Genomic DNA, 27,464 nt, shown 5'->3' on the forward strand with positions numbered 1-27,464 from the left:
CACTGGTTTGAGTCCCAGCTGCTCCACTTCTGATCCAGCTCCCTGATAACGAACCTGGGAAAGCAGCTGAAGATGACCCAAGTGCTTGGACCCCTGCACCCATACGGGAGACCTGGAAAAAGCTCCTGGCTCCTGGCTTTGGATTGGTCCAGCTCCAGCCGTTGCAGCCATTTGGGGATTGAATCGGCAGGTGGAAGATCTTTCTTTCTCTCCCTCTCTCTCTGAAATTCTGCCTTTAAAATAAATAAATAAATAAATCTTTAAAAAAAATTCTAAGTCAGGCAGAAGACAGGGATCGTCTGAATAAGGCAGCACTTCTCTGAGGAAAGCCCACATTACCAACATTCCTCTCTGAATCCTTATCACTAAGTCAGCTCCATATTCTAAACAGCAATCATAATTAAATTTTCTATCTCTTGGGACTTCAGGGGTGTAGTCAGAATAAGATGACTTAAAATCTCCAATAAATACTGCGAAGTTTTAGGTGTTTATTATTTATTTAGTCCATTAAAACAGCACTGTCCATCCAGTCTTCAGGCAGGCAGGGTGTTTTCATGTCCACTTTCTCTTCTGAGGCTACTTTGAGTGCCCAAATCACATCACATTTCTTGCTGATGTCCAGACAACTGAAAATATTCGGGCTTGCAATGGAGGAAATCAACAGAGCAGCACTGGCAAAACACAATCCCATGAAATGGAAAACTACAAGTCTGTCTCAGGAGGGCGGCCATGTGGAGAGCATCTTAGGGGGGCAGCTCACTGTCAGCTGCAGCTATGTTCGCGTTTCTTTCGGCCTCAAGTTCAGAAACAAGTTGGACAATCTCAGGGTGAGTGAATTTTCCTGCAAAGCAAAAAGACATCACCATATTGACAAGAGAATACGTTCATTCCCCCAGCTGGCTCCCAGGGTTTAGCACGTGCTTTTCTCTCTGAGCTGGTCTGCATACATCACTCCAAAGCAAAGAATCCCAGGTCCTGTAAGGGACCAAAGAGGACTGCTTAGTGTTTTATCCACTGTCACTGCAGGTGCCACTCCAGGAGAATGTAAGGGTGAGACTCAGACAAAGAATCGTCAGTTAGGCAGAGAAGCTTGGCCCATTCTGCACCTGCAGTTAATCAAGGGGGACTACTAGCAGGACCAGGGCTTCTAGGCTATGCAGGATGTAAACAAAAATGCAGACATCTCTCTTAGACACTTCTACTGGCTGATGTGTGCTGTTGTCAGTGTCTGCAGCTCTCCCCAGACTTCTGCCCTGCACAGCCACCAAGCTCCAGGTTACTACAGGTAGGTGGTGGCCAACACAGGGGACTGTCGAACCCTGGCAGCATCTCTTCCCCACTGTCGTTTCCTGCCTGCGCCAGTGGTTGCTTACTCTTCCTTCTGTATTAAATTCTCTGCCACTCATTCTCTACCCTCAACGTCTTCTCTGAACAGTCCTTTCCCTTGCTTGCCCTGAGCATATGGCTTCCCTATGGCCCAGCTGTCTCACACAAGCCTTTCCATGGACCTGGGCCTGTCCTCCTAGGCTCCTGGCTGCTGCTTCCAAGCTGTCCGCAGCCCCACAGAGCAGAGGTCATCCTGTAGATCACAGCACTCACTGCCCTTCCTGGTTGCCATCACTTACAGCACTGGAGGCCACTCTTGCCTGCAAAATGACAGTGTCCACTTCAATGCCACCCTCTCTAACGCTGCCCATCCTGGTGGCTTCAGTGCTCACTCCGATGATCCTTCTGAGAGCCTGGCCTCTCTGTTCCATGACCTCCTCTCCCAGAAGAATCCTCTGTTCCTGGGCGGCAGCCACATCCTCCCGCAGGCACCCCCTGGAATCCGTCACTGCCAATAACATGGTAAGGACAAGCTGTCCCTGCTGCCAAGGCTGTTCCCCACTGCGCACTGTGCATCAGATTCCACCCCAGCAGTTCTTGCCCCTTGACTATTGTCATTCACATAGAAACACGCTCGTTTTTATCTCCCATCTTAAAAGCAAACAAGCCTTCCTTTGACCATGCATCTTGCTTTGGCTTACTCTGCTTGTCTACTCCCCTGTAAGTAAATTTTCAAAAGGAGAGTTTTACTGTACCTCTCATTCCTTCTAATAATAATAATAAATATATATATACATATACATGTATATATATTTGCCAAGTCATTTCAAAGGCAGAGAGACACACAGAAAGAGAGACACATAAACAGATCTTCTATCTGATAGTTCTTTCTCCAACTTCTAAAACAGCTAAGGCTGGGCCACACTGAAGCCAGGAGCCTGGCACTCAATCCCGGCCTCTCATGTGGGTAGCAGGGACTCAATGACTTGAGTCACTACCTGCTTCCTCTCAGGGTAGACACTGGCAGGAAGCTGGAACTGGAAGCAGAGGTGGGCTTGAACCCAGGCACTCTCATATGGGAGGCAGTGTCCCAAGCCGCATCTTAAACACTGCACCAAACACCTGGGCCTTTCCGTCTTCTCCTACACCCTCAGTCAGGCTTCTGTTAGCAACATTTCATTGAAACGGCTCTGACAGGGAGCACCCATTGCCTCCATGTTGATAAATCTGAAGGTTACTCTCTCCTTCTTGAAACACCTTTGTCCCTTGGCTTCTCAGACCCCTGATTCTCTTCCCTCACCACCCCCCAGTCTGGTCACAACTCCACTCTTCTAGGTACTCAACCACAATCCTTGGGGCTCCTCTCACAAATGCCCCGCAGGCAATCCCTCAGCAAGTCCTGAGAACTCTATATTCAGAACTTATCAGCACCTGGCCATTTCTTATTTCCTTTCCCACTGCCACCCTGGTTCAAGCCACCATCATTTCCAGCTTGGTCACTGCAGTAGTCTCTGCTTCCAGCCCACATGCCTTTCCCAACACAAATCAGACCACATTGCTCCTGGGTGCCATGTCCTCCCAGGGTTCCTTCCTAGTCTCCCTCAGAGCACAAAGCAAGGTCTGACACAGGCCTGCCAGCTGCCAGTGCCTGGGCCCACGAGTCACTTTGCCAGACTCATCTCCCTCCCTGCCCTGGTGCAGCCCCACCAGCCAGGGCCTCTGTGCTGCTCTTCAGCACACAAAGTTTCAGAGCACAAAGACAGAAAAACAGAGCACTAAATTGTGAAGTGAGTTAGACAGAACTCTGTCATTGAACTAGAACTGTCAGGTCCCCTTCGAAATTCTCATAAACAGGCACAGTCTACGTAGGTCTTCAACTCTGGTTAAACCTTTCTCCAAGCATGAGTCATTGAGGTAATTGAAAAAGTGATTTCGCAAAGCTGGGACATACTTTTTATGTATAAAAGCAGTGCCCCGGTCTCCACCCAGCCGCATTGTCACCTCACCACCATTTCTGGGTTCCAGTCTCTTCCTCAGTATAAACTCGGAGACTCTTGCAGCTCACACTTGTGTTGATTCTTCTGGTATTCATTCTCAGTTTCCATTTCCTATTTTTCACTGTGAGTGTATTGCAAGCGAAGCTACCAGTGTGTCAAATGCACACGAAGAAGCACATAAACGTGACTTCTATTTTAGTTAGATGGACCTGGCCTGCAAGGAGCCGGCGAGTAAATACTGGGTTATTTGGGCTACGCGTTCTCTGCAGTAACCCAGTTCTGCTGTCACAGCACAAAAGCAGCACAGCCCACGCACAAAGAAGGGGTGTGGCTACAGCTCAATAAAACGTCACTCAAGCAACCGGGCAGCAAGCCCCGCTCCGCTGACCTCTGGTTTCTAACATCATTCTATTGAACTGAAGTTAACATTTTCGGAGGACTGCCTGCATTAGGGCCTTTCAGCGGCTTACTATGGCTGAGGCTAAACAAGCAGAGGCTTGGGGAGAGAACCCACAAGGCACATCATGAAGTGGAATGCAAGCCGGACTGGGAGAGGGCGGCAAGCTCCAGACACAGTGCAGACTGAGCACAGGGAGGGGAACGCTGCATTCGGACGGGGAGGAACAGGAAAGCAGACAGGAGAGGTGGGTGGCCGTAGACTCCAAGGCTTTCTAGGCCACTCAAAAGCAACAGGATTTTATTTCTTTAGAGAAAGAAAAGCCACAAGAGTATTAAAAATAAACATGCGCTGAGACGTCTCTCTACAAAGGAGGATGGACAGTGGGTCTTGCAGAATGGACTCAAAAACCCCCTGGCAGAGGTTATAGCAACAGGACAACCCAGAAACCACAAGGGCTTTATCTAGGGCAGGGGCAGTGGAGCTGGAGAAAGAGAAGAGAAAGTGAGTCAAGTTCGTTCTCATGCAAATCACATCTCAGGGCACAGAGTATAAGCTAGGGCCTTCCTCTGGTGAGGCCATGTGAGAGGTCAGATATCGCCACAGTGCTCTCAGGGGCCATGGAAACAGAGCTGAACCAACCCTGGGCTTGAGACCAGTACTGTGGCACAGAGGGTTAAAGCCCCAGCCTGCAACACTGGCATCCCATATGGTTGCTGGTTCAAGTCTCTGCTAATGCGCCTTGGAAAGCAGTGGAAGATGGTCCAAGTGCTTGGGCTCCTGCACCCATGTGGGTGACCCCAAAGAAGCGCCTGGCTTTGGACTGGCTCAGCTCCAATCTTTACAGCCATTTAGGGAGTGAACCAGCAGATGGAAGACTTTGTGTGTGTGTGTGTGTGTCTACCTCTCTCTGTAACTCTGTCTTTCAAATAAATAAAATCAATCTTAAAAAAAAAAAAAAAAAAAAACCACTGAGTATTATGATCCCTGATTTTTAGAGAAGGAAACGGAGACTGCCCAGGGGCTCACAGAAGCAGGTTGCCCTAACATAACATTAGTCACTGAACTAAGTCAACCAAACTACGAGGGGTTCTTGTTGAAAACGGTGTTAAGTACCTGCTGTGGAATCGTAGAAGTCTTGCAGTCTCCCGGGTTTGTTCTCCAGATCTTCATATTCAGATGCCTGAAGAATCATCTCACACTGGTCCAGCTGCTTCACAAATTTAGCTTCTGCGCTGGCTTGGGTCTCATACTCCTAAGGAGAGGGACGATCATAGCAGCGTGATGGGGTACTGTATTCCTGCAGAATTCTGACTCTGTTTGTACCCAAAAGCACAGTCACAGCTAAAAGCACATTCTGTACAGACTTGCTTCTGTGACCTCACAGCTTAGCACCAGGACCGCAGGCACGAAGGATGTGCGCACCACTCCACCCACTCCACTGGGTGCCTTGGTCTCATTTGCTCACCTTAGGGACTGCCAAGCTCTTTTGTTCCTGATGAACAGCCTGTCTTCACTTTAAGATCATTCTTCTTCTTTTCTTTAAAATTATTTATTTATTTCAAAGTCAGTTATAGAGAGAGGGAGAGGCAGAAAGGGAGAAAGAGAGAGAGAGACATAGATATCTTCCACCTGCTGGTTCACTATTCAGATGACTGCATGGCTGGGGCTGGGCCAGGCCAAAGCCAGGAGCTGTGAGCTACATCACACAACCACAAATTCTAACACATACCTTACAGAGCCACTCTTCCATTAAGACTTAAGTGCTGAGGGCTGACACCGAGGCACAGTGAGTTAAGATGCTGCCTGCAACCCAGCATCCCACATGAACACCAGCTCAAGCCTTGGGGTCTTCACTTCTGATCCAGCTCCCTGCTAATGTACCTGGGAAAGCAGCAGCAGATGTCCCAAGTGCTTGGTCCCCTGCACCCACAGGGGAGACCCAGATGGAGTTCCAGGCTCCTGGCTTTGGTATCACTAGCTCAGACCACTGCAGCCATTTGGGGAGGGAGCCAGTGGACAGAAGACCTCTCTCTCTCTAAATCTGACTTTCAAATAAAATGAATAAATCAGTTCTCCTGGTACTTTATAATTCTACCCCAGATGTGTTCAGATCATAAAAATGTCATATTCTTGGGCAGGGTGGCGTGGCAGGGATCACTGAGAGCTTTCTGGGTTTTTATTAGATGCCTACTCATACAAAGGCAGCTATTTGGATCTGACACAGCTGAATACTATGCAGGGGAATCATTTCAATATGAAAACAAATACACTTTGTTTCATCTCAAAGGCACTTAAAAATAATTGCATTTAAGTGCTCATTCAGTCGTGGTTATATATATTCATATTTGAAAAATTCAAGCTCATGAATTTAACAAAGGAAATGGAGTACTCAAAGCACAGCAGTCTAGAATTTTTTTTGTTGTTGTTGTTGAAAACTGAAAGTGAGAAAAAGATTTCAAGACAATTAGGAAATACATTTCACAAATCCTGGTAAACTTACAGATGTACTTAAAACGATGTAAACTGTTGGAGTTTTTTCCCCACACAAAGTAATGGTAGAGGGGGTCTCCCATTTTATTTTCCAGTAGAGGCAGGGCAGGGAGAATACTGCAGACCAAGCCTCTGCAGTGAGGACAGGTGGCACGTGGAGAAATGACTGTAAAGGACCCTGAGTATCGCAGGAGGCAAGAGCAGAGAGAAGAGGCTGAAGACGGAGGCAGGAGCCAGCTCCCGACAGGCCTGCGGTTCATGCTCCGGTGCCGCAACTTCCCCTGCAGCTGCTCGGCAGCACTGAAGGGTTTCAAGCAGGAGGACTCATGTTGAGATTTCCAAGTCACAAAGATGACACCAACTGCAACACGGATCACAGCTACAACGGAAGCAAGGGAATCGGGTCCCGAGACTTTGTTGGCACTAGCAGACACTTTATAAGACTTGGTCCAAGATCATAGCCGTGAAGATAGGAGGATATGGGGCATTTAAGAAACATCAAGGGTGAAGAAGTGAACTAAAATATGCAAGTAGGAGCAGATGTTTGGCAGATGTGATTAAGATGCTGGTTAAGACACACCACTCCCAGATTAGAGTACCTGGGGTAGATACCAGGTTTTAGTGCCTGACTCCAGCATCCTGCTAATGCAGACCCTGAGAGGCAGCAGGTGATGGCTCAAATAATTGGGTCCTGGCCAGTGGGAGAGTTTGACTGAGTTCTCAGCTCCCAACTTCAACCTTGTCCTACCCCAATCATTGCAGGCATTTGAGGAGTGAAAAAGCAGATGGGAGCTCTATCTCTATTTCAAAAATAAAAATAAAATAACAAAGTGAATGAGGGGCAGGTGTTTGATGCAGCAGTTAAGATGCCCACATCGGACGCAGACTGATGAGGTCTTTGCTAATTATATACTGAAGTGATCTTTTGTATAGAAAGAGAATTGGAAATGAAAAAAAAAAAAAAAAAACAACCTGGTGTTAAAATGGAAATGGCATAGAAAATTAATTAATTTGAAAAAAAATTATGTAGGATCTCTGTCTTTAATGTGCTGTACATTGCTATTTAATGCTATAATTAGTAATCCAATGGTAGTTTTTTCACTTGATGTTGCTATATGGGCAAAATGTTGAAATCTTTACCTAATATACACTAAACTGATCTTCTGTATACAAAGAGAATTGAAAATGAATCTTTACATGAATGGAAGGGGAAAGGGAGCGGGAAAGGGGAGGGTTGCGGGCGGGAGGGAAGTTATGGGAGGGGGGAAGCCATTGTAACCCATAAACTATACTTTGGAAATTTATATTCATTAAATAAAAGTTTAATAAAAAAAAATAAATAAAATAAAAAAGATGCCCACATCGCATATCAGAGTCCCCGGTTTAAGTTTTGGCTCCTCTGCTTCTGATCCGGCTTCCTGCTAACGTCTGGAGGCAGCAGACGATGGCTCAATTCCTTGCAGCCTGCCACCCACATGGTAGACTTGGATTGACTCCTAAACTTCTAGCATCAGCCTAGCCCAGCTCTGGCTGCTGTGGGCATTTGAGGAGTGAACCAGGGGATGGAAGATATCTACGCCTGCCTGTTTGTCTTTCATATAAAATGAAAATAAATTAAAAACAAATTTTAAGAGAAAACGAATGAAAGGCAAAGATGAAAATGACTTACTAGTTTCTGGCTTGAGTAACTAAGCAGATGGCAAAATAGGGGGCAAAAGCAAAAAAAAAAAAAAACAAAAAACAAAAAACAAAAAAACAAAAACCTGACAGAGCAAAGAATGAGCAAAACCATTTACAACAAGACCAAGGAGCATGACATTTCCATGAACTTCAAAATATACACAAGTGGGGACCAATCACCATAAGCCCTGTGTGTGAGCAACGCCTGTGTGGGAAGAAGTATGGAGGAGCTCAGAGTGTCTGATGGGCCAGAGAATAAAGATTCCAAAGAGCCAGCAGGTGACTGATGCTGGGGAAGATCCTGCCCACTGTAGCCATGGAGGAGCCCAAGCAGCTTACAGGAGAGAGAGTTCTGCCTTTGTGAATTTGCTAATCTGACCTTCAAGTATAAAAACATAGAGAAAATATAAATAACATGCAAGAATTCAGGGGGTAATGTTCCTATGTGCCCTTCTTGAAAAACCTACTACAGACAAGTCTCAGAGACAAGTCTCTGAGAGAATGACATGAGAACTTGTGGTGAGTAACAACTTTAGTTACTGTGGCAGAATAATTACATCAGATGTAAAAAGCAGAACTTAAATGTTTGGAGTATGCAGATACAGTACAACTATTTTCTAAAAGACACACCATGGAGATAGCGTAGGTAAAATAAATTTTAAGCTGTTTCAGTCATCAGAATTGATGACAGTGGTGTATGAACTATTCTTCTGAGACAGGGGTGTGTCTAAGGAAGGATAAAGCAAATGAACATAAAATATTTCAGGTTAGCATCATCTGTGTACCACATAACCAGCATTCCTGGTGTGTGAGAAAGGGTACCGGAAATAGCAGTGTGAACTCACAGGGTGTTTTTCTCTTTCTCTCTCCCTGTCTTTCCCTTTCTCTCTTTCCCTTCTTCTCTCTGTAGTATAAACACTGAGCTCCTATTGTGGCCCTGAAATACCATTTCCCCTTTAAAACTAAGCAAACAAGAAAACAAAGCCAGATCTGGATAGAACATGTTTAAGATGGGGCTGGAAAGCTCCACCTCCGCAGTCTCAATGTCAAGCCTATTTAGCCGACCTTTCCTATATGAACTGCTACCAAAGAGTAGACAAGCATAATATTGTTTCAGTTACTAAATGAAATTAAAGCCAAATATTAGAAGATCCCCATTTTATAACCCAGAGGATTAAGAGACATAAGCATGAAGACAAACCTGTCATTACACGCCTTGTGACGACAGAACCTAAAACTCACCCCCCGCAGTTTGCCTGAGGAATCCAACCTGAATCTCAACCAGCCTCTGGATGCAGCTGCCAACCTGCATGAAGTAAGAGGACTGAGGGACACTGCCAGCACCAGGCGTGCTCAACTTGGAAAACCCAGACTATGACAAAGTAGTGTAAGCCAAATGGTCTGGATTCTTCAACAGGTAAGTTGTAAGAAAAGGAAAGGGAAACTGGATTAAGGGATACTTAGAAGACATTTTCAGCTTTAACAAATGGGAAAGATGAAATTAAAACACCTAAGGATGAATGTATGAATGACAAAAGCATAAAGTCATTCAAATGAACACTATAAACCTCAGGGTAGTGGTTACTTGTTTGGATGGGAAAGGCTTCTGGGTTGAGTGACAAAGTCCCAAATCTTGAGCTGGGTGGTAGTTACATGGATATTCATCTTGCAATAACTCGGTATGCTATACAGTAGTTTTTGCATGGTTTTGAGTGTTTTATTTCTCAATAAAAAGGTTTCTAAAATAATGAAATGATGACGATAATAAGCATGGCCATGAACCTGTTGCACTGAGGTTCCTATGGCTATTTTGATGGAGCTGTTGATGAGGCTGATGTGAGTGATGAGTCTGCAGCTGGGAATTTTCAGGAGACCACAGGAGGTCATCAGTGCCTGACCAGTGAAGCATGACAGGGGTGTGGAGAGAAGAGGAGGTGGCCAGGACTCGGTCCTGCAAGGGGCACATGCGGTATGAAGATGGGCTGAAGAGGAGGAACACTTCAAATGGAACTGTCAGAAGAGGGGAAAACAACAAGAAAGACTGAAGGGAGCTAAGGGGTAGCAGTGCCTCAGATGCAGCCAAGGGGTCAGGTGGCATGTGGGCACAGATGGGCTTGCTGAATCCAATCAGACACAGGCTGTCTGTGATAGTCCCAAGAACAGTGCACGGCGAGGCTGTCAGTCACACGGGGAAGCAGTCAGGCATGCAACCAACTCTGTACCCATCTGGTTGTGAAGGGAAGTGAGGAAACGCAGGATCCAGGAGGCACTGAAATAGGACTGTGTGGACACACGTACGAGGCTATCCACAGCCTCTGATTTCTTAGTGAAGAAAGAGGGAAGATTATCTGCTGCCAAGTCAGGGGGCGGCGGCAAGGCAGATGCTTGGAGAGAGGAATGGACAGCCGACGTGGGGCCACTGGGTGGTGACTGGTAGCCATGAGGCTCAGCAGAGCCAAGGCCATGATGGGCAGCGACTCCAGGTCCCAAGGTGCGGAGGGTCCTGACACCAGTGCTGCATGGCCTCCACGGAGGACTGCAAATGACAAACAGCTACCGACTCCGACTGGGCTCTGGCCCAGGAAGGAGTCTAAGCAGGAAGGAGATGTGAATTCTAGGTCCTCAAAACAGAAGACTGAAAAAGAAGAATCGGGGAGGAAAACAGGATGATCCAAATGGCCCTCCCTTTGCCAGAACAAAGTGTTACTGTGTACTGAGTCTACCTTGTGCATCCTCTGCTCTCCCACCTCCCAGTGGCTCTCCTGCCAGGGTCCTGGGATCCTCCCATGGCTCAACGTCAACACACTCTCATACTTTGAGGGTCAGACAGGGCAGACTTTTTTTTTTTTTTTTTTTTTTTTTTTGACAGGCAGAGTGGACAGTGAGAGAGAGAGACAGAGAGAAAGGTCTTCCTTTTCTTTGGTTCACCCTCCAATGGCTGCTGCGGCCAGCGCGCTGTGGCCGGCGCACTGCGCTGATCCGAAGCCAGGAGCCAGGCGCTTCTCCTGGTTTCCCATGTGGGTGCAGGGCCCAAGCACTTGGGCCATCCTCCACTGCACTCCCGGGCCACAGCAGAGAGCTGGCCTGGAAGAGGGGCAACCGGGACAGAATCCGGTGCCCCGACCGGGACTAGAACCCAGTGTGCCGGCGCCGCAGGCAGAGGATTAGCCTATTGAGCCGTGGCACCGGCCAAGGCAGACATTTTTGAATTGTCTTTCTTTTCATCAAAACTCAGGTGTTAACGCAGATAGCTTTCTGTGATACTTTCAGAAAAATAAAGAAGAAAATGTTTCCTCTTGGGATTCTTGAAATCTGATTTCACACCATGGTCAAGAATATTTAATCATTTTAAAAAGATGCCACCCTTTGGGCTGATTTATAGTATTTATAGTGGTGAATAGCTGTCAGGGACTAAAATCTCAAAACTCAATCAATTGGCATCTTCTGTGGAACTAGTACTATTCTAGGTTCCATGGGTACACAATGATCATTATATTTTCTTAAATGAAAGTCAGGATGTGTGGGTTGGAGATGGAGAAAAATAAGACATGCTATATGCCAGGTGGTATTCACAGAGTTTTACATATATTAACCCTCATGGCCCTATAACATATTTATGTTATTATTATTGCCATTGTATTGATGAGGAAATTTAGACATGAATTAATAAAGTTAATCACACAGGTAAGAAAAAGAGGAGCCATTATTTGCATCTTGGAAGCCTGAAATTTGAAGCCCTGGTACTAATACTGGATATGAATTATAGAATGCATGTATCATTACATATATGTCCTCCTGGAAGCTCTCAAATGTGACCTGTGGATGTGACCTTATTTGGAAACAGGGTCTTGGCAGAGTTGATCAAGTTAAGACGTGGCCCTGCTAGATCAAGGTGGGCTCTAACACAGTAGAGTGAAATTAAGACAATATTGACACATGGCTGAAACCCGGTGACTCAGGGGCAGGTACCAGAGGGACGCGAGTGATGTATCTACAAGCCAAGGAGTGCCAGGGACCACAATCACCAACAGCTAGAGAGAGGCAAAGAAGGATTCTTCCCTACTGCTTTCAAAGAGAAATCTTCAGCAAGCTTCATTAATTGCACCAATGATACTTATGAGACAATGGAGTGGTTACCTGTTTGGGGGGTTATCAAGAGTATTAAATTCTCTGTTTTACATTTATCCAAGTGCAAAGTCTTTCTAAGTAACCATTGTAGTGTTCCTTTTGCAAGAGAGTTAATTTAAGTTTTAATTCAAGTAAAGCTCATAGTGAAATTTCTAGCCAGTAATTGATAACTATGAAAATAATTTAGGTGCTGATGTTGTGGCTTTGCAGGTAAAGCTACCTCCTGCAATATGGGTATCCCATGTGGATGCTGGTTCATGCCCCAGCTGCTCTGCTCCCAATCCAGCTGCCTGCTTAATGGCCTGGGAAAAGCAGCTCCATTTCCAATCCAGCTCCCGCTAATGGCCTGGGAAAAGCAGCAAAGGATGGCCCAAGTGCTTGGGCCTCTACCACACATACAAGAGGACAGGATGAAACTCCTGGCTCTTGGCTTTAGTTTGGCCCAGCCTTGGCCATTGCAGCTATGTGAAGAATGAACTAGAGGATGGAAGATCTCTGTCTCTCCCCTTCTCTCTGTAACTGTTTCCTTGTTTGTTCCTTCCTTCCTACGTATCTACCTTCCTTCCTTCCTTTCTTTTTAGACTCATTTATTTATTTGAGAGACAGAGTTATAGATAGAGAGAGGGAGAGACAGAGAGGTCTTCCATCCACTGATTCACTTCCCAAATGACGGCAATGGCTGGAACTGGGCCAATCTGAAGCCAGGAGGCAGGGGCTTCTTCTGGGTCTCCCAAATGGGTGAAGGGGCTGAAGCACTTGGGCCATCTTCTACTGCTTTCCCAGGCCACTAGCAGGGAGCTGGATCAGAAGTGCAGCAACTGGGTATTGAACTGGGACCTATATGGGATACTGTACCACAGTCAGAGGCTTAACCTACTATGCCACAGCACTGGCCCCTGTAACTGACTCAAATAAATACATAAACCTAAATAATAATGAAAATAATCTAATAGATACTGCCATTATGTTTATAAAATTAGGTGGCACGAGGGTACAAATTCTTATAAAATGTTTTCAAATCACAACAGTGTTTCCTCCTTAAGAGACAATCAAGGGACAGTTTCATAAGCTCTGATGCCTGTTGGTTTTTTCCTTGTGTATGAGACACAAGCTAATTTCACTCCTTTACCTCCCATTTTACAAAGAGCGTTTCAAAGGTTCTCTTGAAAGCATGTAATACAGACCACCTGGGCCAGGCTCCCAGCTAAATACCATGCATACTTTGCCAGATTTGATTCTTTCCTAATCATTCCACGCGGTAGTTGTTAAAGGTTCACAATGGGGCCAGAACTGCTTAAGGTTTCAGCATTTTCTTTTAGAAAAAATAAAATACATGTATGTAGACCATTACAGAATACTTCCAGCAAGGTCTGGAGCAGCACTCAGTTACTGGACGAGTACTTCCTCATCCAACAGAGGAGACTTGACTTGCATACCAAGGGGATTGAAGAGCCTCATGCTGGTTATGATTTTCCTATGAAATGAGTTTGGGCTAAATCTCTTAAAAACTGGTTCTCTGAGTGTTCTGAATTTCACAGTTGTGGATAAGGGCATGTGGACCTGTAAGACACTTATTTTCTAGAGCAGACACTGGGGTTAACTGGAGTCAAGTAACTCCTGCACGGCACGTAGACAAGACTTGAGATTCAAACCCAGGCCAGGTCTGTCTGGCTGCAAGGCCCTGGTCTCTGCACCACACCCCACTGCCTTGAAGGGGCTGTTATTCCCACAGTTGAGCCAAGCCCCAGAAATGCCAGTGCACTACACAATCTGCTGCTGTAGAACAAGGCATTACCAGGACAAAGATTTGGCCAGGGTTTCTATGCCAGGCACATCCCATCTCGCTCCCAAGATGAGGGAAAACCTGACCCAGCACATGAGGCAGTGGAAAAGGGACTCTGCCAGCTTTGAGGCTCAGGGGAGAGGCAAGACAGGGGGTGGGATTCCGATTATGTGGAAAGAGAAGACGAAAGACTAGGCTCTGAAGAGGGGAGGAATGAATTAGGGCTTTAATGAAATACGAAAAGTGCCGAGTGGGAAGCAGGGCCATCTCAGAGTAAGGAACCAGTGTGGACTGCACAGAAGTGAGAACCAATCTGTAGCTGGAGGAGGGGATTTTTTTCCTTCACAAATAAACAACCCTAGGAGAAGGATGCAATGGGAGGCGTAACCTGCCCTTTCCTGCCAGGGTACCCTCCCCTGGCCAGCAGCAGTGCTGGAAGGGAAGAAGCCTGGAGGGCCCCTGCTCCATCCCAGGCGTCTCAGCACCTCTGCGCTTGGACGACATCCAACCCTAGCAACCTTCCAGAGTTTTACAGATGGGCCACGGACACAGTGAGGGGAACACGCCCAAGGACGCAGTGAGGCAGCGGCAATCCTAGTTCTGCACTCTGCCCAGATGCATGCTCTTTTCAAGGACGAGAAACAGGTGGGCAGATGTGGGCAAAGCAGCAGGAAATCCAGGGGCTGGGAGTCAGGGTGTGGATTAGGCACTTGACTGGCAAAGGAAGTGGAGGACGTTAGAGCAAAGAAAAATTTCTATCAGGCGTGGGAAATTTCTGTAGCAGCTCAAGGCAAGAACCAGAATCAAGCAAGACGGGAATGTTAGGATAGCTTGTTAAGATAGCATGCCAACTCAAACATCAATGAACCACAATTCAATTACAGTCAATGAAAAGGAATCCTTCATATGTACGTACTTCCCAAAGTTCGAAGAGCTCCTTTCTGAAGTCCTCTGGCAGGAGCTGGGTTATCTGCTTCATGGCTTCCTGAAAGACCAAATCATTATTTTAATTATGTTCACATTTATCTAAGTTAACAGCCAACCTAAAAAATCTTAATAACAGGATCACACCCTTTTTAAATTTTAATTTTTGCTTATTTATTTGAAAGAGTTGACAGAGAGACAAGGAGAGGCACAAGAGAGAGATCTTCCATACGCTGGTTCACTTCCCAAATGCCTGCAACAGCCAAGGCTGGGCTAGGCTAAAGCCAGGAGCCAAGAACTCTATCCAAGTCTCCCATTTGGGTTGCAGGAACCCAAGTTCTTGGATCATTATCTGCGGCCTCCCAGGCACATTAGCAGGAATCTAGATCAGAAGCAGAGATGGAACTCAATCCCAGGTACTCTGATATGGGGTATGGACAGGGAACATGGGCAATCCCAAACAGTGGCTTATCCTGTGGCACAGAATGTCAACCCTAAAGGCTGACAAATACCCCACAGTTGTAACAGAATAAACTGAGATACACTGGACAATATTTCTAACTCGCAAGGAAGGCAGTCGTGGTATGTGAAATCAGTAGTTATATTTCTGCATATTAACTCCACTTAGTACTTTCTTCGTGGTCTCAGCACATTAGACAGACACACACATAAACACTCAAGCAAAAAATAAATGAGGAGGCTATCAGACACAGAAATATCAGGGAATGAGACGGCTGGAGATGTGGGCCCTGCCACAGGGATGGATGAGCCGCGTTGATCAGGAGCATCATCTTGAAAAGCCCCATGTCTGAAATGATGACAGTCCTGAAAGCCTGGAATTTTTTTTTTTGTCTGAAAATCAACTGCGGACGTTAAACTTCTGGCAGAGGAAGGAATCTCTTGCTCAAAGTGTGGTTCTGCTGTGTGAAGAGAAGTGTGCCAGTCTCAGCGATGCAGCCCTTTTAGACATCATTTGTACTCAGGTTCATTGGCACTAGAAAATCCGGGATGTGTATCAGATGAGTAAAGGACCAGGTGCAGATCTTGACCTTTTCGATTTAGAAAAGTTTAAAAGTTCATTTACGAACATTCTTCAGAAGGCAAATGTTCAAAAGTGATCTCAATGGGGGCATCCTGGCTGACAGGGAAGACCCACTGTGGTATCCAATAAAGTTCTCAGCCCGCACCTTTTGGAAGCACTGAAATCCCTAGCACCAGCCGGAACTGCAGATGCACCACTTTCTCCACTGCTCATTTGCATACCCAACAAAGGAATGAATTATTTTAAAGTTAGAGATAAATAAGATACATGGGGTTTTGTAAGTGCCACAGTTCCTTGACTACAACTATTGCCTGTGTATTTGTTAATGGATGGTTGGGTAGCTTCTTTCTATGATTTTGTATTTTATAAATTAATTGTTGGTATTGAAAGTTTAGAAACCTTCATGTAATTGCTGGGATTGATTCTTTCCTCATCCCCATGTTCTGCTAGGGATGGCAGTTGTGGACATTTGAGATTCCACAGGGTATCGATGGCTCCAGACCTGACCCTGAGTACTGCGCTGCTCTAAGTCAAGGAGGCCCAGTGGTGGAGCCTACTGGGTGTCATGTCCAGTGTCCTTTCTCCCATTCCTGCCACTTCTCTACCCTGGGGATATCCGGTTTCAATTGCCAGTGCCCAGGGATTTCCTTGTAAACCTTGGATAACATAAAGAAACACCAAGAAACTATACCTGACTCAAGACTTCTGGGAAAGTCATAAAATTAGTCTTTCAGATGGAAGAGCTAAGCCCATGAAGTTGTTACTGTAAGAGACTGTTTGATGATGCAGTTATATAAAACCATTGTTGTAAATCAGCTCTTCATAATCTTTGATCATGTGTAACATTCAAACTGACCATTATTATCCTGATTTGTGAACAAAGATATTGAAAACTTAAAAACAAAAGAAATATCAGAAGCAAGGTCAAGGGTTTTACATCTCATGGATGAATCACGATACGACCCACGTAAATGTCAAGCACAAGCATATTGGGGTTCAAAATAAACCAGAGTGGAGAGAAAGGGAAAGTAACACTGAATTATAAACTCAGCCCAGGCCACTTGGAGGCCATCTCCATGAAAATACAATGAAGATTAAAAAACGGGATCGACCATAGCCACTTCAAAACAAACCATTTTTGCCGGGGAGACAATCTGCTCTTCCAAGTACAATCACCATTGCACATGGTGTGTAAATGGCTGTATTTTCATTTTCTCATCAGAGTTTGGGAGACAGAAGCCATGAAAAGAGGCCTAAGAATTAATAAAAACCCAAAGAAAGGCAGAAATAAAAGAGAACGAGAGCATGGCATGTGCCCTGGACTTATTTCTAGAATCCGAAGGGAGCTACCCTTTTGCCCATCTCTTCCTTCATTTGAATTGCTACAGTAGCCTTCTTGAATATCACAACCTTCTCTCAAAAGGCTTCAAATTCTTCCACCATCCTCACTGCATTCTTACTCCTCCAAGTCTTCTAACTGCAGAGGTTACTTGCAAACACCATGGTTTCAGTTTCAGCAACATAAAAGGCTTAGTAAAATAGTGAGTTCAGGAAAAGCAATGGAAATGTGAGTGTATTTATTACTGAGAGGAAAAGAAACGTCAGAGACCAGAGCAAGCCATATTTGCCAGTGTGGACAATCTGCTCTCCTAAGCACAATCACCATCTTCAATGGTGTGTTCAATAATCGAGCTGTGGCATCCTACTGCCCTTGGTAGTATGGAATTTGGTGTATCCTGAATTGCTTGCTTCATTCCCTTGCAACCTGCTCATAAATTTCAGCAAAATGTTTGAGAAAATACTTTGTGTTTTCACAGATAAAAGGTGCCTTCATAGACCAGATCGTCTTCTCTACACCTTTCAAGTTTGCGCATTCCTCTTGTTTGAAAAGAAACCACTGAATGACAAATATGTACAGGCACATCAAAATCTAAACATCTAAAATAAACATAAAAGCCTGGCCTTGGCACAGGATTATTTTATTCCCTTTGCTGTGATGCATCCAGCACTAAGCACCATGATTTCCGCCTGGTCTGACCAACGTGGAACAGGAAGGAATCGTCACTTCCTTCATGCTAGATGCCACATGGGTGCTTCAGAAAGCTTGTGGGAAAAGCTCAATTAAAAGAGGAGTTTCCTTTGGTGAAAAATTTTTGAAATCCAGGTATATAAGGGGTCTTCAAGAGTTCAGAAAATGGGTATTATGAAAAAAGTATGCATGGATTTAAAAAATGTTTTGCCCCAAATTAAAATCTCTTAATTTCACATTTCTGCAAAATTTTTGAAGGCCCTTGTGCATTTCTATGAATATAGCCTATGACCAAACCAATTTTTAGAGCTATGCAATTGCTGACTTTACTAACACATTTTCTGTTGACCAAAATCCCTACATTCTTTGAAAAACAAAACAGACAACAAACAAATAATTTTGCTCTCTTCTTGAAACTGATCAATGACTTTCTGGATCCAAGCTCATTGATGAGCCCTTTTAGATAGTCAGCATTCCCTGTTTGGTGGCATATGCCACATAATCATATTCACACTTTAAAAGGAACCCGCTGAAATCAACCTCAGTACAATCCAGGGCACGTGGCTGAATTTCCCTTCCTTTTTGGTTGTAAGCTCTGCCACCCCCACTTCTGTTCTGTTTCACCAGGCTGTTCATGCATAGATTTACAGTGCCAATTTCCCTAGTTTCTTGCTCTGTTAGCAAAGCATGTCAAACGCTTGCCTGAAGTTCTGAGCTGAGTGCAGCTTTTAGAAAATGCCTTGTGTCAGCTCTGTGACAAGCACCCAGAAAGCACTGGTCATGCACACTGCTCAGGCTGACGCAGTAGCACCTAACTACAGACTCCAAGCCCAGACTGGATCTGGCACTGGTTCTGCATCTCTGAGGAACTCACTCAGCCTCATTGTCTTCCAAGTTTCTCATCTGCAAACGGCACCTACCCAACAGGACTACTACAAGGGTTGAGTGTCAGGTGCTCATAACCTCACACATGATCAGCACTCTGTAAAAGTTGCCTATATTTTCATTTTCTCCATATCTCCATGTTCAACCTCATGATAGAGTTCTGTTCTTCTCCTTGTACCCTCCCAAGTGTTAGTAATGTTAACCCTTGAAGATAGACACACACTGATGCCTTGTTCTTCAAGCAACTTTTCCCGCCATAAAGGAGTCTCACGTGCCACCTCAAGTTCCATCCTCCTAGATTTGATGATCCTGATCAGGTATCAGCTACCAACTCAGGTTATAATATAAAATTGCATTTTTACGTATTATTACATTATCACACTAAAGTATTGCTTTGAGCCCCCTTCTAAATTCCTCTTGTGTCCTCCTTCTTTCTTTCATCTTGATATCTACTCTCCTCCAAAACAAGCTTCCAATTGATCAAGTATTTCTTTTCCTTCCCACTTCAGTTTACAATCTTGCTGATCCAGTCTGCTAGCCTCTGGCAGATGATGCATCCTGCTTCTTGTTACGTGTGTTCCACTTCAAGCCAAGAAAACCTCACTTAATTATCTTAATGCATGGTTCAGACATCCAAATCTTGTTCATAAACACCATCTGCATAGAGAATTGATCACCTCCCAGATCTTTCTCTCTGTCCCCAAATCCTGATCCATAGCAGGAAGAAGCAATGGAAGATCAGTGCTCTCCAAGCCTTTGGTTTCTTGCCCAAGAACCCATGGTTCTTTAAGATGTTTTCCCAGTCCCTTCTGCTGGCGACACTTACTCCCTTATGAATCAGCAGGAATGGGCATCAGCCCGGGGGTTTAATGATGCCAGAAAGGTTTTCATCACAGCCAGGAAGCAGCATTCAGGAGGACAGCAGCACCTCTTGGACTGGTCCAGTCTCCTCTAGGCCCCTGCAGGGGGCGACACTAGCCAGCACCCAGCCCTTGTCAGGACTGTGGTAGGTTTGTTCTCACCTCTAGCGGTTGGAGAGCCTTCACATCAACGCTGGTTCTTTTCCAGACGGTTCTGTCTTGTGTTAAACAAGGCTGAGACAGCCTTACATTTCTATTGTGTTAAACAAGGCCTAGAACAAGCAAACACCAATTTGCTGCTTACTCCAGCAGCTTTGCTTCCTTGTAGAGAAAACCTCAGATTCGTGGTGCAACCCCAGAAGGGATAGGGTGTCTTAAATCTTCAGTCTTCCTCTGCGACACGTTCCTGCACCTGAAGGTCTCTGCTGACCCTCTGGCACTTGAGTACGTGACTTCTCCTCTACTATGTCCAGGTGGTACCTTTGAATGAAATGCCCGTCCATCCTGAGAGGAGCTATAAAACTGAGGCACCCTCCCCTCCCCCTCCTCCACGTAACATTTCATGACTCACCATGTTGTTGTGCCAATTACTTTCTGCAACTCAGAATCTTGATCTGTTTCCTTTTTGACATTAATTCTGCCAACCAACCCAGGGACTTTATATCCCTGATGGTCTAGACTTAGAGGAACCCTTCTTTAGTTTTCCCCCATTCTTCTGTCTGCCTGTATTCTCGCAGGAAGAACACAATCCTCACACTATTCTCCTTGTTCCCATGTTTCAGACTGGGTTTGAACTCCTAAACTAGGACTCTAATTCTTTATGGATTGGGGCCAGCATTGTGGCACAGCAGGTTAAGCCACCTCCTGCGAAGCCAGCATCCCATAGCAGAGTGCCAGTTTTGAGTGCTTTGCTTCTGATCCAGCTCCCTGTTGGGAAAGCCGCAGAAGATGGCCCAAGTGCCTGGGCCCCTGCCATCCACATGGGAGACCTGGATGGAGTTATGTGCTCCTGGCTTCAGCCTGGCTCAGTCCCTGTCACTGCAGCCATTGGGGGAGTGAACCAGCAGATGGAAGATCTCTCTCTCCATCTCTCTGTTCTTGCCTCTAGAGGGGCAAAGATCCTCTTGGCTATGGAGCTCTCCATCTCCTGAGCTCTGAAAACAGAAGTTTAAACCCCTTTTCCCTGAAAGATCACCTCTGTAGACTCCCTCTACTCAGCCACTTAGAAACAATCTCTAACACCTACAATGAAAGCCACCTGCCTTAGCCATGAACTGGGAACCAGCCAGTGGTCAATATAAAAAGTCTTCCTGATTTTTCAGCCTCCACTTCAAAATGTCTTCCTCTTTGGCCAAGGACTCTGGGTTTAGAGCTCACAGTAACACTGATGTAATATTATCGATGCTATTTATTTCTTACTAATACAATTAAGAAATAGCCACTAACTTAAAAAAAAAAACTAACTTAAAATTTGCTAAATAGTAATAATGGTTATACTTGTGATTTTTATAAAACTTCCCTCTAAAGAGCTTAAAGAACACGTAGAATTCCTACAAATTCACTTAAGCTGTTTCCATTGTTCCAACGAAAGCCACATACTAATGAGAACTGGAACTGAAACCAACATCATTGTCTGTCCTTGTGTTAAACATGACTGGGAGCAGGCAGCACATTCTCATTGTGTTAAACAGACTCCAAACAAGCATAAACCAATTTGCTGCTTACTCTAGGAAATCCCTGCTTCTGGAAGATAATCACTACAAACCACCCAAGACTCTTGTTTTTCTCACCAATCCCAAGCCAAGATGTCCTCAATTCCATGCAAATCCAGTTACCTACCTATCTTGGAAGATCCACCTTAACTTCCTCTAGATCAGGCTCTACAACTCTAAAAATACCCTTCTCTCACCTCCCTTTCCTGGGATACTCCTAAGATGTGCAAGCGGAGTTCTCCTGTAGAGCAATGGAACTGACAAACTTGGGTTTGCTCCAGCAATTCCCTGGCAGTCTTCTGCACAGTGAACAGCCACCACTGACCTCTTCTCGCCTATGTTTTTCTTCTTTAGGGATGTTATCTGCTGGTGCTATGTCCCCAACGATGCACTCTGCCATATCGTGAACCAGGGCTAGGCGGATACATCTGACCAAGCAAGAAATGTTGAACAATTACACAGAATTATATTCACTACCAGTTCCTTGTCTGTACTATTTTGAAGTTAACATAACACACATTTCTTTCTCCACCCTCACAGAAGACTTTAATACAGTATTTTCTAAAGTAATTATATTCCACCATCCTACATCCCTTCTGAACCACAACTGCTAGTTTTCAATCCAGGAAAATACAGGGTGAACTGTTAGAATGCTTTTTAATAGCTAACTTCTCAAATCTCACTTTAAACGGTTCATAAATTCAGATTGCAAAGCCAGGAGATAGTCTGACTGCAGCATTTACTTACTGAAGTAAAATTCTGTAACAATCATTTCCCTCAACCTATTAGGGAGATGCGAGAATGAAGCTGTTTACAGGGTCACTGGTAGAGCTAGACATATGTGGTTTTGAACCTCACAACCAACACTGATTAGCTAGATGACTTCTGCCAAATTATTTAATTTCTTAAATGTCCAAGTTTTTCACCCTTACTTTTACCGTCTGTAAAACAGGGCTAGTAATACTTATCAGGTTGCTGAGAAAATTACACTTGATCATTTATGTTCCTGGCACATGTTGCTCATTCATGGTTATTAGTGAGGAATGATCAGTAATTATGATAATCATCATCAAAATAACAAAGGTAACTAATGAGATAAACACCCCAGGGGGCCAGTCTGCTTTACAGTCTATCAAGGAGGCCTTGCCAGGCCTAACAGCCTCCTTTTAGGTTTCTCTGTCTCCAGTGTCTCAATCAGTTCAAATCTCAAATAATTCTTAAATTCTCCCCTATTTGACTTCACTTTCATCCAGTACTATTTGCTAAAAACCTCCCCAGTTCCATTCCCTCTGCTGAGTAAGAAGACTCCTCAGATTCCTTAATTAAGTAATTAATTATTTGTTGTAGTCAAGCTGATACACTTCTCATTTCCAGAACATTCCTTTACTTTCCTACTATCAAGGCTGTCCCCTTCTCTGTGCATGTTACACCTTCCCCTCCTTCTCTACATCAACCCTTTAGAACCCAGTATAGATTCTGCCTCCCCCAATAAAATTAACCCGGAAAAGCAATCCACCCTACTGTAGAATAGCCTGCTAATTTTCTACCATAACTTATTTTGCACTTTCAGATTGTGCAATTCATTTGGGATTTTTCTTATATTGCTAATAAACCCTTATACTATGCTCAAAAGGCATTTTAAACACTTGTTGATTGACTAAAGTGGGAGAAGATTCCTCTTTTTCAACTATATATATGCAGATACAGCTCCAAAAAGTCCTTTCTTAAAAGGATAGGAACTATATAGGTTAAATAGATTAAGCCTATTTCATAAAAGGGCCTAAAAATACAGTGTGCATCTCCTCCCACCCCCGGCCAAGGCAGCACCTTTCATTTGCCAATAGAATACAGGGTAGTTTACAACAACTGAAGCAATGAACACACAGCATTCCCTCTTCCCACATAGTGAATCTCTATAATCTGGTAATTTTTTTTTTTAAATAAACAAACCTACAAGAATGTGACACAGGCCTGTCAATGAGAAGTGTGCACACCCATTATGGAGAGGACCTCCCAGCATGAAGCTTACCGGTCTTTATTAAGATGGTCATCTTGAGTCACCATGGCCATAACTGCCATCCGGTACATGTGATCTGATACGCTCTCTGGCTTCTCCACATTTCTGTATACCCAGCCAGTCCGTGGGACTCTCTGATAAATATGAAGAAAAAGAAGTTTTGGGTTTTTTAAATGTTACTGTCAACTAATTGCATCTATTTTTTAAAAGATTATTTATTTATTTGAGAGGTATCTATAGGCAGAGAGGGGGAGCGACAGAGAGAAAGGTCTTCCATTCTCTGGTTCACTGCCCAGATGGCCGCAATGGTTGGAACTGGGCCGATCCGAACCCAGGAGTCAGGAGCTTCTTCTGGGTCTCCCATGTGGGTGCAGGGGCCCAAGGATTTGGGCCATCTTCTACTGCTTTTCCAGGCCATAGCAGAGCTGGATTGGAAGTGGAACAGCCAAGACTGGAACCGGCATCCATATGGGATGCTGGCATACCAGGCAGAGGCTGGGCCACAGTACCGGCCCAGAAAAAGAAGTTAAAAAAAAAAAAAAAAAAAAAAAAAAAAAAAACTGAATATTTAGCCAAACTACTATGTTTATTTTTTAAAGATTTATTTATTTTATTTGAAAGTCAGAGTTACACAGAGAGAGGAGAGGCAGAGAGAGAGAGAGAGAGAGGTCTTCCCTCCAATCGTTCACTCCCCAGTGGGCCACAACGGCTGGAGCTGCACCAATCAGAAGCCAGGAGCCAGGAGCCAGGAGCGCCTTCCAGATCTCCCACGCGGGTGCAGCAGCCCAAGGACTTAGGCCATCTTCCACTGCTTTTCCAGGCCATAGCAGAGAGCTGGATGGGAAGAGGAGCAGCCGGGGCTTGAACCGGTGCCCATATGGGATGCGGGAGCTTCAGGCCAGGGCGTTAACCCGCTGCACCACAGGGCCACCCCAAAACTACAATGTTTAAAGAGATGCCCAGCCAGGGCCAGCCCTGTGGTCCAGCTGGCTGCTTGGGATCATGCCAGGATCCCACATCAGAGCTCCAGGGCTTCTATCCTGCTTCTGGCCCAGCTCCCTGCTAATGCACCTGGGAAAGCAGCAGATGATGGTCAAAGTGCTTGGGCCCCTGCCACTCACTTGGGAGCAGAGGATGGAGTTCCAGGCTCCGGTCACTTGGGGAGTGAACCAGAGGGTAGAAAAGCACTCTCTCACCTGGCTTGCTCGCTGTCTTCCTTTTTAAATAAACAAACACTTTCCTTAAAGAGAGATGGCTAGTGAAGAGCACTCTGAAAAGCCAGATGGAGAGAAGTCATTCACAAATGTACCAAAGTCCAACAGTGTCCTGTGTTGCTGGTTTAGTTATGAAACTGATACGTGTGCTTTATTCACAAACACAAAACTACTTTTCCTAATTACAGGGCCAGGTGTTTTGCCTATAATCTCATGTGCAGAAGCAGAAAACATTGTGATGATAGCTCCGAATCTTAGCAAGTAAGACTTCCAAACTCTCTGCAGAAGGGAGTAGGGCGTTTCTCGTTGCTTAACGACCCTGCCCTAGATTCAAACCATGGCCTCTTATGTCCCTACAGCTTCTCCTCAGGAAGCTTCGCTTGTAAACCCGGGGCGGGGAAATCTCGTGATCTCGGGAAATAACTGCGGAGAACTCAGCCCTCCGCCTGAAATCTGCAGGGTCCACGGAGGCTGGTCTTGCGCCAGCAGCTCGGGATCACCCCCCCACCCACACACACGATACCGGGCCGCCGGCCCCGAGGACCCAAGCGCAGGCGGGGCCGGTGCGCGGGACCGGGCCGTCTCAGCGCCCGCCGCTCCGTGGAAGCCTCCGGAAAGGCTGCCGCGCTGGGCTCGCGGCCCGAGACACCCGACACCCGAGAGCTGGGCTTGGACCCCGACCCGAGGCCGCGCGGCCCCGGCGGGAGGACGTTTCCTTTCGGAAGCGCGCGGGGCGGGGAACGGCGCAGGCAGCTCCAGGCCGCAGCCCGGCGCGACTCGGGGGCCCGCAGCGTCCTCGTGGTGCCCGCCGGCAGCCTCCCGGCCCAGCGCCCGCTCACCTTGAGCCGCCCCACCAGCCGCAAGAACTGCAGCAGGGGCCGGGCCCCGCGGCCCGAGAAGGCCGCGGAGGAGACCGAAGCCATGCGGAGGGAGGATCACGGCGAGGAGGTGCAGGCCACGTGGTCTCGGCCCGAAGCTCCTCCCTCTCTCTCCTTCCTCCTCCCCTCCCCACTTCTTAAGCCTCTCTTCCCTTGCCCTCCTCCTCTTCCTCCTTTACTTCCTCCTCCCCTCTGTCTCCTCCCCCCTCCTCCCCTCTGTCCCCCTCTGTCCCCTCCACCTCCAGTTCCTCACTGGTTTTCTAGGGCCCTTCTGCCCAGTCTTCTACCTTGCTAGCCTCCCTGGCCGCCACTTGGGCAGTGCTTGGCACCACCAGGCACGCAGTCAAAGGTTTTCAAGAATTCCAGTCCCAGTGGGAGGGACGAGTGTGTGTGTGGAGGAGCAGGACTGTGCAATGTTGCACAAAAACCTTACTGTTTAAGACTAACTCATTGTCTAATTAGGGAAAGAGAGAAGAAACTCTACTTTGGGGGTTGGGGGGTGGGACTCTACAAGCATTTTAACAGAAGGACCAGGAATACTTTAGAGGGGAAAGAATTAGGAGTGGTGGAAGAACTGGGAGAGTTTGTAGCTAGCCCTGAGTGTGCTCAGAGGAAGAGCAAGCCAGAAGCTTCCTAGCACCCAAGTGTTGAAGAATCTCTGACTCCCCAACTCCCCAAAGATGGTCGGGTTCTGTCTTGATTCCATCAACAACCTGTGGTACTGTTGTGGGAATACTTTTCCCAATTGTTTTATTCTTGACCGAGTGTAAGATAAGAATTCAAAGCAGGTGCATAAATAAAGCACAAAAATGAGAGCCACATCTTTTTATAGAGTGTGTACACATTCAGATGTGAGAGTGGGAAGCCCCATGAGGAGGGATGCCAGAGAGAGGGCTACTATCTGTGTCTGTGAGGGGAGAGGGAGGGCTGTGCTAAGCTATAAAGAGAGAGCAAGCCAACCCCCAACTCGTGGGCCCGTTTATGGAGTAGGAGGTGGTGCCTTAACTGAGGATGCAAAAGAGGTGGACCTAGGGCAGAGTTCAGTGGTCACGATGTCCTCTGGGAAAGTTTCCATGCAGGCTGCAAATGGAACTCAGTGTACATGCGTCCATCATGCATCTTCGAGGTGCTGGAGTCAGGTGCATCATGGGAAAGCAGTTGTACTGGATTGGTATGTAAGGGGTGAAGTTAGGGTGCAGGGCTAGAGACAAACTGCAGAAAATCTTTCAGCTCATTGTTCCCTGACCCCTTGCCTAGCCCCATATCAGTACCAATTTTTAAAGACAGCAGCCAAAGAGATTGAAAGGCTCAAGGAGAGGGGAAGGGTGGAAAGGTATTGGGAATAAAAAGGAATTAAATTGTTTCTTTCACAGTACAAATGCCTGTCATTTATATACTTGGTGCAAGTACTGCTGGGTCTGTAAACTAGACAGTGTTGGTCCTTATTTATTGTATTGCTCATAGCCCCATGGTCTGTTCAATCATGGGCAGCACCAGGCATGGAGTTAGGAAAATTCACCTACACTAGTATATACCTGGGTGTCCCTCACAGCAAGAAGCTGTTGGTACAGAATGTTAACAGAACAGCTTGTGCGAAACCCAGCCTGAGCCAGCCAGCCTGTTAGCTTTAAAGAAGTAATTAATGGGGTCAATGCAATGGCGCAGTGGGTTAATGCCCTGGCCTGAAGCGCTGGCACCCCATATGGGCACCGGTTTGAGTCCCGGCTGCTTCACTTCAGATCCAGCTCTCTGCTATGGCCTGGGAAAGCAATAGAAGATGGCCCAAGTCCTTGGGCCCCTGCCCCCACGTGGGAGACCTGAAAGAAGCTCCTGGCTCCTGGCTTCGGATCCACGCAGCTCCGGCCGTTGTGGCCTTTTGGGGAGTGAACCTCTCTCTCTCTGCCTCTCCTCTTTATTTTGTAATTCTGACTTTCAAATAAAAATATTTATTTATTTCTATCAAGGTATTACCTTGACAGATTGGTGGAACATGCAGTTTTCTCAGCAACCAATGTAGCCTGAGCAGTTTACGTCTAAGCAGCCTAGGCAAAGACCTTGGAGAAATGAGGCAACCTGGGATAGAGGTGAAGTGCCACAGG

The 27,464-nt window shown here is 45.9% G+C and overlaps 1 protein-coding gene across 1 annotated transcript; it reads right to left on the reverse strand.

Moving 5' to 3' along the window:
- Positions 1-474: 474 nt before the first annotated feature.
- On the reverse strand, positions 475-25,454 carry HDDC2 (HD domain containing 2). The gene is made up of 6 exons (XM_062186717.1): positions 25,327-25,454; positions 23,286-23,407; positions 21,582-21,684; positions 14,721-14,789; positions 4,837-4,975; positions 475-841 (listed from the first exon to the last, which is right to left on the reverse strand). The coding sequence occupies exons 1-6, from the start codon at positions 25,408-25,410 to the stop codon at positions 744-746; spliced, it is 615 nt and encodes a 204-aa protein (XP_062042701.1). The 5' UTR covers positions 25,411-25,454; the 3' UTR covers positions 475-743.
- Between the last annotated feature and the right edge of the window lie 2,010 nt (positions 25,455-27,464).

This window comes from Lepus europaeus, chromosome 3 (genome assembly GCF_033115175.1).
Source record: "Lepus europaeus isolate LE1 chromosome 3, mLepTim1.pri, whole genome shotgun sequence".
In the NCBI taxonomy this organism is placed as follows: domain Eukaryota; kingdom Metazoa; phylum Chordata; class Mammalia; order Lagomorpha; family Leporidae; genus Lepus; species Lepus europaeus.

What these genes read in the sequence shown, in the direction of transcription:
- HDDC2 (XM_062186717.1), bottom strand. Translation starts at nt 25,410, where the DNA reads ATGGCTTCGGTCTCCTCCGCGGCCTTCTCGGGCCGCGGGGCCCGGCCC. An exon ending in GACCATCTTAATAAAGACCG is followed by an intron (nt 21,685 to 23,285) that starts GTAAGCTTCATG and finishes TTGCTTGGTCAG; the next exon opens with ATGTATCCGCCTAGCCCTGG. An exon ending in AAAAACATAGGCGAGAAGAG is followed by an intron (nt 14,790 to 21,581) that starts GTCAGTGGTGGC and finishes TTGGTCTTTCAG; the next exon opens with GAAGCCATGAAGCAGATAAC.